Source organism: Chlamydotis macqueenii, chromosome 2, assembly GCF_036417535.1.
Source record: "Chlamydotis macqueenii isolate bChlMac1 chromosome 2, bChlMac1.mat, whole genome shotgun sequence".
NCBI lineage: Eukaryota > Metazoa > Chordata > Aves > Otidiformes > Otididae > Chlamydotis > Chlamydotis macqueenii.
In genome coordinates, this window is record NC_141557.1 from 57,774,526 (window position 1) to 57,789,996 (window position 15,471).

The 15,471-nt window shown below is 40.3% G+C and overlaps 1 protein-coding gene across 2 annotated transcripts in view; it reads right to left on the minus strand.

Moving 5' to 3' along the window:
* TPK1 (thiamin pyrophosphokinase 1) overlaps positions 1–15,471 on the minus strand; it is a 302,095-nt gene that overhangs the window by 111,606 nt on the left and 175,018 nt on the right. The window contains exon 5 of one of the 2 annotated variants that reach the window (XM_086741726.1): positions 9,254–9,349. The exons of the other annotated variant lie outside the window; for it this stretch is intronic. Within the exon in view, the coding sequence (XP_086597852.1) occupies positions 9,254–9,349 (96 nt within the window). The remainder of the gene's footprint in view (positions 1–9,253; positions 9,350–15,471) is intronic. 2 annotated transcript variants of the gene reach the window in all.

Consider the following 15,471-nt stretch of genomic DNA (forward strand, 5'->3'; position numbering starts at 1 on the left):
GGGGGAAAATGTCATGGGGAAAAAGAAGAAACCAAAACCGCTAAAGAAGTGTTCTTATAGGTACTACTTAGGTTAAATAAGTTTTCTTGAACAAGATAAAAAAAGAAGCCACAGGAAAAGGCTAATTTGTTGATTTACCTGCTGCTTGAAGGACCAGGTCCCTGCAGTTTATGGAGTTCTGGAACTGTTCTCTCAAAAGCCAGTGTTTCTACACTCATGGATATAGAAAACTGCTAAAGGTTTTTACGAAACTATCTCACCAATAGCCAAAAACCTGTCATTTATTCTTGACAAGCATCTCAATTTAGTAGCAAAAATCATATTTGAGATGTAAAAAAAGCCCTGACTATTATAATCTGCAGTTAGAATTTGCTGTACTAGCACAATTTTCTTAATACACTTAATTATAAACTTACATCCCATTAACTAAACATAATTTCATAAAAATACTCATAACTTATGGGAGATTTCATAACACCACAGTATTCATGTGCAAGCAGAAAAAAAAAATAAACCATGTTATTTATGAAACTCTCAGGCAACAAACTGAGCTCTCAGTCCTTGAACTGCAGAGAAATTCCTGGTGTCAAAACCTACGGCTGTTCAAGATTTCCTGCCACAGCCTTCACAATTTTCTTGCTACTTGCAAGACTCTGTCAACGCAAGTACGACAGTCTTTTGAGAATACTGTATGCTAGTGTAGCTCGACGACTTTCCCAGCATGGAGGCAGTTACATCAATAGCTACCCTCAGGAAGCCCTGCTCCTGTAAAGAAGAAGGGGCTGGAGGGGGAAGGAGAATCACCTCTCCTGTTAAAAATAGTGATAAACAGGACAAAATTGGTGGTTATAAAGGGAACAGTAAATCACCTGTAGTAACCTCGCGATCTCTGTTTCAAATATATTTAGCCTTTGACTAAGTTGAGAGAATAGTAGCTGGCTTCCTTATTAGCTTCCACAGTTTTGTTAATGAGCATATCCTTGATCTCTCCTACCCCCTGAACTCCTTAAATAAACAGTATTTTTTCTCCTCATTCTTCCCCTCCCCAAAGCTTGATACAGGGTTTATCTTTTTTAAATAAACAAACAAAATCAATGCATTCTCCAGAAATTCTTTGCCTCTGCCTTTTATCTTTAAATTATTTTAATAGACCAAACATAAGCCCCAGTAGAGTATAGAATTACAGAACCATAGAATCTTAAGATTGGAAGAGACCTCCAAGGTCATTGAGTTCAACTGTCAATCTAACACCACCATGCCTATTAAACCATGTCCTAAAGTGCCATGTCGACACATTCTTTGAACACCTCCAGGGACGGTGACTCCACCACTTCCTCGGGCAGCCTGTTCCAGTGCCTGACCACTCTTTCAGTACAGAATTTTTTCCTAATATCCAACCTAAACCTTCCCTGCCACGACTTAAGGCCATTTCCTCTTGTCCTATCTCTAGTTACTTGGGAGAAGAGACCAACACCCACCTCCCTACAACCTCCTTTCAGGCAGTTGTAGAGAGCAATGGGGTCTCCCCTCAGCCTGCTCTTCTCTAGACTAATCAATCCCAGTTCCCCCAGCCACCTCTCATATAAGACTTGTGCTCCAGGCCGCTCGCCAGCTTCGTTCCCCTTCTCTGGATGCGCTCCAGCAACTCAATGTCCTTCTTGTACTGAAGGGCCACAGTACTGGAGGAATAGAACACAGTATTCGAGGTGCGGCCTCACCAGTGCTGAGTACACGGGCACAATCGCTTCCCTGTTCCTGCTGGCCACACTGTTCCTGATGCAAGCCAGAAGGATTATATAAGAAAACTTCACACTGTGTGATGCACTGTGTTCTTGGAGATCCTCATTTTGCATGAAATTATTCTAACACAAAGATATTCAGTGTGTCTCGATGCTCACAGCTATAGTGGAACAGGTAGACAGCCTGCTTCCCTTGCATAAAATTAGGGTGTTTCTCTTTGGGAACTGGCAAGTTCTGATATCCTCTATTACAAGAAACGTACTTTGCCATACCTTTACAATATGAAGCTGTAAAATAATTCAACAGTAGGAAAGATGGGTTAGATACTGCATTCATGGAAAGTGGATTTGGTCCTTAGAGCCAAAATAGTCAGCAATCAAGGACATGTCTGCACACTCTACAGGAGCGACTTACTCTTGTTGAAAGGTATTAGGAAATTCTGCTTTTTAGAAGTGGGAATTAACAGGAAACACTTCAGACCCATTTGTTTCTTTCTGAAAGGTTTATGAAGAAGATTACTATTAATAATCATGAAAATCTTTTGACACAGCACTTGACAGTATAGAAACCTTTTCATTACACTTATTTAACTCCCTCAAAATATATATCTCATTTGCATTTTCTATTCTCCTCCTATGAGGCATTAAGAAGAAAAACCCAACAGTGCCACCAAAACTAAACAGGTTCATTCTTAGGCTTGCCTCCTCTATGGGACTGGGAGACAAGGCCACAAACTTTAGTGTCCTTTGGAAAGCTTCACACTCCAGCTCCATGCCAGCTTTGGTATTGTCCAGACTGCCTCTCCCCCTGTTTTTTGTATTTAGTTACTTCCCTGTTCACAAATCCTGGTAAGGGCCTGTCCTTATTCCTAGGCTTTAGTTTAAAAGCCATTCCTGCTACCGTTCTGAGGCCCCAAAAGTTTTCAGAAATGAAAACAAGTAGTGATCTGGTATGAAATTACCAACTACTGATGTAGTCAGGAACTGAAGCTGATATACTTACTGTTACAAAAATGTCATGTCTTCAAGAATAACCTCAACTGACAGACAAAACCAAAGCTAAGCCAAACAGCCTGATACTTGCAATAATTATATCCTTTCTACGTGGGACTGGTCTTTACGTGAAAAATTATTCTCTTTTAAAGTATTTCCCGATTTTTGTTTTAGAGTATTTCCTGTTTTCCTTCAGGGTCTTTTCTTCACATAAAGACAAAGCTGAGAGTGCTTAATAAGCAGTTTGAACACTACATAGCTGAGGGTGGTACACGAACATCACTTCATTATTTTCTCTTCAGCACTTTATAAACACAGGACTTCATTAACACTATGTTTAGTTTAGCCTCTCTCAACAGAAAAGAAAGTGGACTGATTTGACACTTTAAAAGGGCAAAGAGAAGAACGCTTGCATTCACTTAAAAGAAGTAATATCCTAGACTGCTGTCAGATTGAACCTTTAATTTTAAAATGGAAATGTTAGTACAGTATCTCTTAACTGCAAAGGGTTTTTAGGAAGAGTTGGTTTGGATTTTTTCACTTTTTCATACTGACATTGATGCTTTTATCAATTTAAACACACTGATATTAAACCACTAAAAGGCATGTAGGTTTCAATAAAATTCATTTTTATATCTTCAGCCCATATAACCAAATGAGCTGCTTTAACTTTTTTTTTAAGCAGAAAAGATAATAAAGTTAAATGAAAAGTCCCAGAGCTTAGTTTTTAAGACTAAATGGTATTTTAGATAAAACAGTTAAAGAAAGCAGAGTTTGTAACTCTGAGATAAAGATAATGGCTTAAATCTATCTTTATGTTATGAGGATTCTTTTTGGAGCTGCATAATTGATAAATACACTTCCACTTCTCACTGGCATGAGCTGCTATGAGCTGCCTGTGAGTCAGACCAGGGACGTTGTTACGGAAACAGCACTTGATGAAGACAGAATTGGAGGATCGTCCCCAACCGTACCATTAGCATGCTGGGAGACTGCGGACAACTTGCTTCTGTATTTCTGCTTTCTGATCTACAAATCGAAGATAATAATGTCCACTTTTAATGCAAGATCTGTTGATCTCTAAATAAGAGATATTGTGAGCATGCCTATCATTTTGCAAGTTCAGTAGGTTTCTTGAAATAGCTTGTGTTACATGAAAGAAAATTAAGAACAGAAACTAGTACCAGAAAGAAATTACTGTAAATAAGTTTACTTGAAGGTCTTGTAATGAAGAAAGGAAAGTACTCACATAACCACAGAATGGATAGAAAAGTGATTAAAGCAGTAAAGCAAAATGTGCACACCTAGGTGTTCAATAGACCATAAACAACATAAAAGAAACACATGGCAGAAATAAAGACAGAGTTATTAAGACATTAAAAAAAGCATCACATAGGGCCAGAAAGGTATACTGCCAGATAATTTCTGCATTTATATACATACATGCACATGTATGTGTGTGCATGTATATTCACAGTCATTCAGAAAGAGAAAGAGAAATATCTAACAGCCTTTAGGTTGGAAAGAAACTGCAGGAGTCAGATTCTGTTGGTGGTACTTTACTGCTTCACCCATCCAATACAATGCAATTGGCAGATGAGTTAGAGCTGTGGAGAGGGGAAAATTAAGACTAATTCTAGCTTGCACATATAACGGGTACTGCTTGTTCTAATATTCGCTGCAGTACGTAATTATAAATACATATAATTAGGTGACTTAGATATCACAAAATGCTGCTTTCTGGATGACTTGGCTATGCAACCAAAATATGCAATGTAAACCAGAAATGAAAGACCCTCAGAATTCAGAAACTATTCTAAGATTTTTTAATTGAGACATAAGGAAAAAGCAGTTATGAATTTGGCTAATTACTCTAGAAGACAGAATTACTTCTGTTTATATCAAACAAGGTGTTCAAGAACTAACAAAGTGTTTTTTCTCCCAGATTTGTGTCTCAGTAGACCATCAACTCCAATTGCATCTTTCCTTGTGGTAAAGGCATTTCTAAGGCCTCTTCTCAAACTGAATTTTCCAACAACCAGTAAAATCTAAACTAACTTTGCACCCTCCTCTCCAGTGGGGGCACTGAGTGTCTATCTCACCTTTGCTCCCACTCAGGTGACAGCTAAGAAAGCTGTCTACATGATTATCTTCCAGTACTCTATTCCTCTGTTCAAAAGTTATTTGTTCATAAGCTATTTGGGTGAGCAGGAAGGAAAAGGAGTAGGAGGATGGAGGTGCAGAGACATCAAAAGTAAATTACACAAATTTAATTCCTTCGGAGCAAAATATTGCCCCCACACATTCTCATGGGTTTGATGGACGGACCACTCGGTGGATAAGGAGTTGGCTGGATGGCCACACTCAGAGAGTGGTGGTCAATGGCTCAATGTCCATGTGGAGACCGGTCACGAGTGGTGTCCCTCAGGGGTCTGTGCTGGGCCCGGCCCTGTTCAACATCTTTGTCGGCGACATGGACAGTGGGATAGAGTGCACCCTCAGCAAGTTCACCAATGACACCAAGTTGTGTGGTGCCGTCGACACGCTGGAAGGGAGGGATGCCATCCAGAGGGACCTTGACAGGCTGGAGAGGTGGGCCCGTGCCAACCTCATGAAGTTCAACCAGGCCAAGTGCAAGATCCTGCACCTGGGTCATGGCAATCCCAGGCGCAAATACAGGCTGGGCGGGGAATGGATCAAGACCAGCCCAGAGGAGAAGGACTTGGGAGTGCTGGTGCACAAGAAGCTCACCATAAGCTGGCAATGTGCCCTTGCAGCCCAGAAGGCCAACCGCATCCTGGGTTGCATCAAGAGAAGCGTGGCCAGCAGGTTGAGGGAGGTGATTCTCCGCCTCTGCTCTGCCCTGGTGAGATCCCACCTGGAGTACTGTGTCCAGTTCTGGAGCCCCCAACAATAAGAAGGACATGGACCAGTTGGAGAAGGTCCAGGGGAGGGCCACAAAGATGATCAGAGGGCTGGAGCACCTCTCCTATGAGGACAGGCTGAGAGAGCTGGGGCTGTTCAGCCTGGAGAAGAGAAGGCTCTGGGGAGACCTTATAGCGGTCTTCCGGTACCTCAAGGGGGCCTACAAGAAAGATGGGGAGAGGCTGTTTAGTAGGGACTGTTGCAATAGGACAAGGGGTAATGGTTTTAAAATAGAGGGAGGTAGATTTAGATTGGATATTAGGAAAAAATTTTTTACAATGCGAGTTATAGAACACTGGAACAGGTTTCCCAGGGAGGTGGTGGAAGCCCCATCTCTGGAAACGTTCAAGTCCAGGCTGGATGAGGCTCTGAACAACCTGATCTAGTCGGGGATGTCCCTGCTCCTTACAGGGAGGTTGGACTAGATGACCTTTGAAGGTCCCCTCCAACCCTAACCATTCTATGATTCATGTGAGCTCAAAAATCTCCCTGACATAGAATTTCTGTAGAAGCGACTGGTAGATTAGAGTAGAAATTTTATCCGTTCAGTATAGCAGTTTAACCAACGGAGGAACATCTGTTTCAAATACCTCAGCTCCTCACAGTTGAACTTCATCTAGACAAACTATGTCACAGGATTGTGGATCCATGGTATATACTGAATGTAATGAATTTCCTGGCTTAACATACTGCTACCCAGAAAGAGCAGCAAATTCAGCATGACTGTGGTACTACATTTTTTTTAAGATACTAAAGAGATACTTTCCTTGTTTAGCAACTTCAACTATAAATTATGTGGAAAGAGATTTGTAGTGTCTCTTTGTTCTATTCCTCTTTGACAAGTGCTCTGGATAAGCGAGACAGAGTGGGTAAAAATCAAAGCTGGAGACATACATATTTTTCCTGGAACCAGGAAGACATATTCTACCTAGTTAATACTCTCAGTTAAAAAGGAAATCTTTTATAATACTTTTTCCAGGAGGAAAAAAAGCCCACATTGTGACATGCAAGTTTGTACTTCAGGCCAAAAATGAAAGTGCAGATGAAGAATCCCTTCTCTGTCTACCTCTAGTTTTCAGACCCTGGACTTTCCTTTCTTCTCAGCTGTATGCACTTCCCAGGTGACCACAGGATTCAATGGTAACCTTCTTGTCTGAAGAAATTTGCATTATATTAAAAAATGTTAGATCAATGGCTCTAACAATGTTTTCTTACCACCCAACATTTTTTAGGCCAGAATGTTAACCATAAAGATGCCTAAATTAAGTACAAATTCAGTTATTTAAAGAAGCTAGAGTTTTAGAGCAGCCAAGCAGTTGCATCCATAAACTGAGGCCAGTATATGTTGCAAGTACTCAGAATCTCTGTGTTACTGGGCAACCAGGGATCAAGCTAAGCACTGCATTATCACGACATCCAGAAGAATCACCAAGCCTCCTACTAACGAATTATACCTCATGCTTCTTAGCAAAGGGCAAACTGGAACCCAAACTAGTAATTTAGACAGTCATGATACAGTTTTGTGTTCCATTTGCTTAAGTTTCACAGATTATTTGCCTAAGTTGAATGGACTTCTTGAAACTCCTTGTGTCAGAAAATGCAGAAGACCAAAAATGGAGAGTATGTTTTATCTAGTGTGCATGAATCTGCTGATAGCATCTTATCATGCTTTATGGAACACACACTGCAAGCAAGAAGCAGCTAGGATTTAATGAACGTGGTACTTATTTTTAGAAAACATATCTGTGTTACCTATTGCACCTCTGAAAAACTCAGATTGTATTTAAAGCATAGCATACATGTAACAGCATGAAAATACAATTGAACTGAAATCTTAGGTTCATTGGCATGAACTCTACACAATTACTGCAATTACACTCTGGCTTGTACTTTGCAAAATATCATCAAGGATTACAATACAGCAACTTGTTGTTAACAGGCTAACCCCTGTTAGCCAACTTAACAGGGGTTTACCTAGGAGAGTGATCAAAGAATTCAGTTTTACAAATAGGCTACTTATCGTTGAAACACATCTGTAGCTGTCATGTTCCCATTGCTCTTATTTTAACCACACATTGATTATTCATTATAAAACCTCTTGTGATAGCCTAAAAAAAAATCCCTCTATAGCAATAGCTGGGATTTGATAATGAACTGAATCCAGGAAACACTCAAGTTCTCCTTCATTCTAAGGATAATTCTGTTTAGAGAGAAGCACCTTACTTGCCAAACTCAAAACAAAACCCAGGCATCAGTGGCTCATCTGTTCCGATGGCACTCATCATTTGTGTCCTAGATGGCAAGACACCCCTCTGTGCTCCTGTGATGATAAATTATAGGGAGGAAAAAATAAACTATTGTATAAAGATTTTCCTGGCTCACATCCAGACAGATAAAAGAAATGCATGGAGAAACTCTCTCATCTCTGTCTATACTGATGGGGAAAAAAAATCTGATGAACAACAATATGTATTGAGGGCAGCAAGAGGAGACGTGATTGCAGATGGGCACTGTGCAACAGCACTCTGAAATGTCCTATGGACATATATTTCCTGTAGAAGATAAAGACATTTCAAAATAGCTTAAGCAAAAATTGCTTAATTATTTATCAGCCTGGAGTGAGGAGAGAAGAAAGAGGGAGTGGTATTGGCATTTCCATCTCTTGCTGCCTTGTTGGAGTACAGTGACCTCAGGAAGCCAGGCAACTTTCCTATCCTGATACAATGACAACGGGAAAAGAGGAGGTTTACACATCCCCTTTTGTTTTCATTTTCTTACATGACTCTTGCCCTCACTGTTAGTTAGAGGATGCAGCAGCTGTTTCCTTTCAGTTTTTTTCACCTGTAGGTACAGAGGAGAAGAGACCACTCAGCCCTTGTGAATGACTGCTCCATGAGGAGGAAAGGGCAGCAATCCCAAGAGCACATCTGCCATCGACTCATCATGTTGGAAATTCCCACGAAACTCTAACTTTGCATCTCAGAAAGACGAAACAAGCGGGCCTCCGAAACCAAACTGTGGAAGGGGAGGGGGAACATTGCCTTGTTTGCCTTTCCAATGAAATGAGCAGCTGACAACTCCATATGGCTCCTTTTAAGTTTAGTGCACTGCTTGCGCTGCAAAGGTTCTGTTTGATTCCAGGGGAACCTTTTGCAGAAGGAAGTATTGCTTACCATATGTAACGTTGGCAGGAGAAGATTCCCCCTCCCATCTCACCTTTGGGAGAGGAGAGGAAAGAGATGAACATCAAAGCTCAGTGTGCCAAGACTTGAAAATGCATTTACATGCCGAAGTGGGACTCTTGCTTTGAACATCAGCCACAATAGCTCTTCTGCACTTTGGGTAGTTCATTAACAGAAATCAATACAAGCTGCCTTTTAAGAAAGCCAGCCCTTGTTCGTTAACACACTGTGTAATTCCTTTTAGCAGAAGCATCAATGCTTACAAGGTATGCAGTAAATTATAGCAAAACCGTAGAATGGCAAGACTACAGAAAATATTGTTTCATTTCAGTGCAAACTTAAAACATAAACCTAAATATATTAAGAGGAAGAGTAATTACTAAGAACCAGAGACAAAAGATGTGTTTCCTTTACCTGGAGGCCCTTCTTCTCTATCTTTTTCTGGAGTATCTGAAGGCATTTGGTGAAATCTGTGAAGTCCTGATCCATGGTCTCAATTATCTCACATCCCTAGTGAAGCAGCAGCAAAACAAATAGAAGGAAAAAAAAAAGTCATCTTTCAGTTTTGAGAAGTAATACTGTCTTTGGTGAAATTAACTGTAGTCAACAATTCTTAAAGCCTCTGCATGGAGATGCAGAATTAAGTAAAAGACTACTACCCTTACAGAGCCCAAAAACCATAGGTCCCAGCTGAATAAATTATTATGAAACAGCAGTTTGATAGGTACAGGAGCAGATACTCAAACCCCATCAAGTGTATTTGTGAGTTTGGATAAGCATGTTCTACGATGCTCTGTTGGATGGACAAGTTCTGGTATACTGAGCCCTAGGTGATCAGTAATTTCCAGGATTACATTCCAGGAAAATGACTGTCCTCACTGGTGTTACAGTTACAACATTTCTGCTATATATATTCAAATGTGTATAAATGTAAGCATATAGAAGTGTTCAAGTTGCCTGTAACCAGTGCAGTTGTACTAGTTAATTTGCAGTGATACAACAACAATTTCCTTGCAGAGGGGTAATACGGATGAGAGCATGTTAAAGTGGAGAAGAGCAGGAGTTCAGATTTCTTAATTGAGAGCTAAAGCAATTCCTAAGTCTCTGATAAAAAGCTGAGTAAGGAAAAGTGGAGTATATCTACCACATAAAGTCACTGCTCAAAGAGGCTTCAAGGATACAAAACACCCAATACAGCATCGTAAATTAAAATAAGATCCATACACGGTGGATTTAGAGGTTCCCTCTCCTACCACTTCAAGGTCCCCTTAAAAGCTGCCTAGCTTTGTCTTTATCTGACAGATTTTATGTTTCTGCTATACAGAATAACAACTGATAAGAGAAAAGCATTCAGGCTACAGAATCTCTGTATGTATGCCTGTGTGTATAAAGTACATTATTTTGTTACATCAGAAAAAAATCCAAATATTAAAGTTGCCTCTACCTTAGTGGTAAAAATAAAGGTACAGAAGACAAAATTTCCCAGATCAGTACAAGCATGGAGTTTAGTGGACTGCATGCAACAAAATAATGAGCCTTCAATAGGAAGATACACACTGAAATGCTTCCCTGCACAGCCAGAACGCATATAAAACCAAAAGAAAACCCATCACGCAGTAGGGGATTTGGATGAAGTGGAAGAGCTAAGGGACAAGATAATAGCATGCTTTTTATTATCTCTCTTCTCCTCCTTCCTCAAAAACTTCTGAAAGGAAACTTGATCAAAAGCAGTAGCCTTTCTGATACCTGATATTGCTCTAAATACCTTTTCAAGCAGTAGTAACAGGGCTGCCAAGGTGAAGCAGCATACAGCTGCAGCATCACATGTAATCAAAGACCTCCCTTACAGAAGCCATGCTGTTCCCACCATGAAGAGGCTGGGGAAAATGCAGCTGGAGTCTGGACTCAGTGCTAGCATCAAACAATTTGAAGAGCTGCCATGTCTCTGCTCTTCACCAGGAAAGGCCAAAACATAAAATTGGCAGGGGGAGAAGGGACATAAGCCATCTGGAGTCTGTAATGAACACGTGAGTTGTGCAATGCCAGCCAGAGACACCAAGGGAGCCCAAGAAAGGTATAGGGATGTTCAAGCCCACCCAGAAAGCTCACAGTTGGATCTGAAAACTCCTGAAGGGAATTTGTTAATCAAAGCTACTCTAAATGAAAGGATGTCTCATTCACTAAGAACGAAGTGCTCTCAGGCTCATTACCAGCATAGATAGTGGCAAGAAAGACCAAGCTGTGAGAAACTGTGAACAGACAGAACCTCCCCAGTCTTCAACAATCAGCCTTTGAACAGCACGAAAACGTGACAGATGAAGACTAAATCAATGGCAGGGACAGCTACTGCTGAGCATGGGAGAAGAGATGGAACCTGAGTTACCAGCTCTTAAATTAGCAGTAGAGAGGGAAGGTCTTTTATCTTTTGCCACGGCCTTTTCTTGGCTTCACAGCACTGGCAAAAGTAAGTGTTTTATAGGTACTGATTTATAAATAAAAGATTTAACCCTCACTCTCTCCCATCACTTTTAAATACTCCTTCCTGCAGACACTAACAAGCCTGATCTCCTCCTTGGACAGTCAGGTTTTGGCAGCTGCAGTTCAGCTGCAATTCTGCTTTCCACTCTGGGAACACCAAATTGTCTGGTTTTGGTTGGTTTGGTTTTCGTTTGTTTGTTTTTAAGTGATGAACTACAACAGCTTAAATTATTTTATGCCTTCTAGTGTTAAAAACATTTCACTTGAGGTTAGTTCTTGCATAGCTTTTCAGGATGTTTTTTGATAAGAAAAATACTTCAGAGCAACTACAAGGTACAACCAAGGCAAAATAACGTCAGCATCGTGCCTGGAGAGCACCATAGGTCATTTACCGCAGCTCCAGAAGAAAGCTGTGATGCACCACACATAGACATCCTATGTTCAGCCTTGCGACTATCTTTTGCACACACTCATAATAAAAGGCCTCAAACACACATCACAGAAATGCAATCTAAATGTGTAAATGGAATGTCAAATATAGCATTTATTAAAGGCAGGTTACTGTACCTGTGATATTGATACCAAGAGGGTACTGTGGCAGCAGTAACTAAAAAAGAAACCTGCCTTAACAGTGCTTTCCTGAAACTGATTACTCACTGTCTGTACCTTGGACACTTTATGAAAGTACTGCTGTAGATCACACTGAAAAATGTTGACAGTGTGTCACCATTAAAGCCATCACTTCTTCTAAATTAAACTGTGACTGCTCTTTCCACATCAAGCAGATAACCAGTTCTGGAATTGGCAGAGATTTTAGATCTGCTCCTTTTGCCACAGTGGCAAAGAGAGTGGCGTGGTGAGACCGTACTGGGGAAGAGGATAGGCAGCAGCACTTGCATCTTCCTGCATCCTCTTTACAGCCTTGCTGGAATTAATGTCTGTGCAGTTCATGTTCACTGACGGTAAGAGAGTTTTAGATAAATCTGTTGCTCCTGACATATCAAATCCAATATTTTATACCAGAGAATTGGATGACAATCAGAATGCAGTTCTTGTCAATCTTCACCGTATTATTCCCAAATGACAAAAATCTTCAAGACAGAGCTTTCCAATGTAGCCAGGGTTTAATGAAAGGACAATAAAGGCAATAAAACTTGTAGTTTTATAGATATCTGCTCAACTTAATAACATTAACCTTTGGTAAGAAAGTTAAAAAGCCAAACAAATTCAACATTAGGAAAGGTTAGAAAAATCAATACCACACAGCAGGAAAGAAAACAATAGATTGTATCTGATGACGATATAACTTTGCTGAATGATAGAATGAGGCACACAGAATTAGGCTTTGGCTGTTCTGTCTTATTATAGCAGTTACGGGAGGCACATTGCTAAAGAAGGAAGAGTGTGCCAGACACATAATAGGATTATTGAACCCTATATTTCAGACAGACACTGAAATCAGACAGGCACTAAAATGTCAATCTGAACATCTCAGCATTTCTCCCATTTTTAGAAATATTATGCATTACAGCATGTTGTGTGTTTGAAGAAAGCAGTGTGTACGTGTCCATTCCCCCATGTCCTTATTAATCTCTTATTAAAAGAAATTCATGTTTATTCTTTCTCTAATCTTTCTGGGCATGACAATATAATTAGAACAGAATACATAAAGTATCCTAATTTGCACTCTATCTCCAAGACCCTCCTATGGCAAGCCACTTGAGCGTATCTTTTGAGGCTTGTGTCTGGCTGTGCTCACTGAGTGCACCAGTGATGTCCCATTCATTCTTTTAGAAATTCCTGTTGCACTGAGGCTCAATTTTGAGGTATCAATCTCAACACAGATGCACTTATGTATAGTGTTAATGACAGACATGGGCAAACCATATATCCTCAAGTTAAAAGATAAGAAGGGAGACAGCTTTTAGAGCCTCTCCAAACCACAGCACAAACAAATAAAGTTTAAGGAACCTATGTAAATTAAATGGTATTTCTAAACACTCTCCTTCTCCTAGACCTCACCTGCCTTCCCTCCTGGCCGAACAGTAATGCACTGAGTCAATCCAAATACCTCACAGACCAACTGAGTAAGAGCTATAGATTCACAGAACTATTTCAGTTGGAAGGGACATTTGCAAAGTCCAGTTTCTCGCTCACAGTAGGTTAGATTTGTTCAGGTTGCCTAAGGCCCTTTCCAGTCTAGGACAAACATCTCCCAGGATGGAGACCCAACAGCTTCTCTTGGCAACTTCTTCCAGCGCGTGTGGTGAAATTTTCTTTCCCAGTATAAAACTTTGATCTCCTGTACTGTAAATTGTGGTTGTTGCTTCCTCTCCTATCCCTGCTTACCGTAAAGAAGAGTCTGGTCCTGTCTCCTCTCTGCCCTCTCATTAGGAAGTTGAAGACAGCAATATGATCACCTGTTCACCTTTTACTGGAGGCTGAACAAACCAGTTTCCCTCAGCCTTTTCTCAGACATCATGTGCTCTAGACTTCCCTAACATACATTTCCCTTACTTGCGCTATATCAGCATGCAATATTTCCACCTCAGAGAGCCTGAAGGGGTCAATTAGCAGCAAGAAGGTAGAGGGTTCCTAGTTCTCTCTTCTTTTAAATATAAATATCTGTCCCCAGGGAATTTCAGTTACTTCACCTCTCTGGTATTCTCTTCCACTTTTGCCCACCTGGAGGATAACCCCAAACCTCTACATTCTTCACACACTAGCTGCAGTCACCTGAAAATTTGGAATCCCTAAACATTTTCATACCCAAATATGCAGAAAAGTATTTACACTCTGAATTGGACTCGATGCAGTTGATACTGAAAAATAACTGTAGGAAAAAGCATACGTGGATCCAAGCAAAGTGCTGCTCTAGACCAGGCACTGATGAACAAAAAGAGACCACAGGGTCTGACTGTATTCAACATGTGGGTGCATAATCAAACAAGTTTAACAGATGACAGCCATTATGCTCTACCACCTTGTCTATGATAGGAGGGTGGTGTTATGAGACCACAGCATTCAATCAGTATTGGAAAGAAAAAAGAACTAGTTTGGGAACCATTTCTCTCAGAGATGGCAGTCATGCAGAGAGTGGTTGTCTTTATTGTTGGCCCAATGTTTCACAGCTGATTCAAAACAACTCTCCCAGAATGGAAACCACGTCTAGCCAAGGATAAAGATGGAGCAGGCTAGAATGTCACATAAGGTTTCTGAAAACATTGAAAAAGTCAGGATTGGAGAAAGACAGACAGAACAAGAACTTCTAGCTTGAGCTACTGATACACATAAAAGCTGCATGGATTTCCTACAGGCTGTAAGTTACTGGAGACTGATGTAGTTAGATGGCACCAAAGTCACAGAGCCGGTTTATGTCTGTGAACTACAAACCAGCAGAAAATTAGTGAACTGAATCCTTTCATATCTTGGGAGTAGGATGCGAGTATGGAAGGCAAAGCAGTTAAGCTCACTGATTTCTTTTGGGAGTTTCAAACACTGTTGAATAACCAGTATTGAACAGCTTCTCTTTTGATCAGCTTAATTGTATGAATTGCCTTTTAATTTTTGTAGTAGAGAACAAAACAAATATGTGTAATTGGTGAAAATAATTTTGGATATTTAAACAGCCAAAAATACATAATTAAGTGAAATGCATTTTCTTTCAGTTTTTGGACTCAAATTTGGCTGACTGCTTGGCATCAGTGCAAAGCTAATACTGTACAGATTGCTTGGCCCTCAGTTCTGGGGTGGATGATGTTTTGTCTTGTCCAATTGCACATTAAGTGGAGCTGCCATTCAGATTAACTCAAAGAATTTATTAATCATGTTGAAGCATATGCACTGGAAGCCAAATAACTGAAATCCATACTCAAGTAAAAGCCCCATTACATGAAAAATAAACCAAGAATGTTCGGTTTTGACCATAACTTCTAACTTTATGTAACACCACTTGACTTATTAAACAAGTACTATCTGGTGGCATGAAACAAAGCCAGTAAATATATGTAAACATATGCACACCTCCACAAACCAAAAGCTACGTGAACTTGTCAAATTTGACAAGTGGTATAAAAAAAAAAAAAAAAAAAAAAAAAAAAAAGAGCTCTGTATTTGAAACTTTGACTGCAACAGCTGCAGCCTCTCGTCCCTTC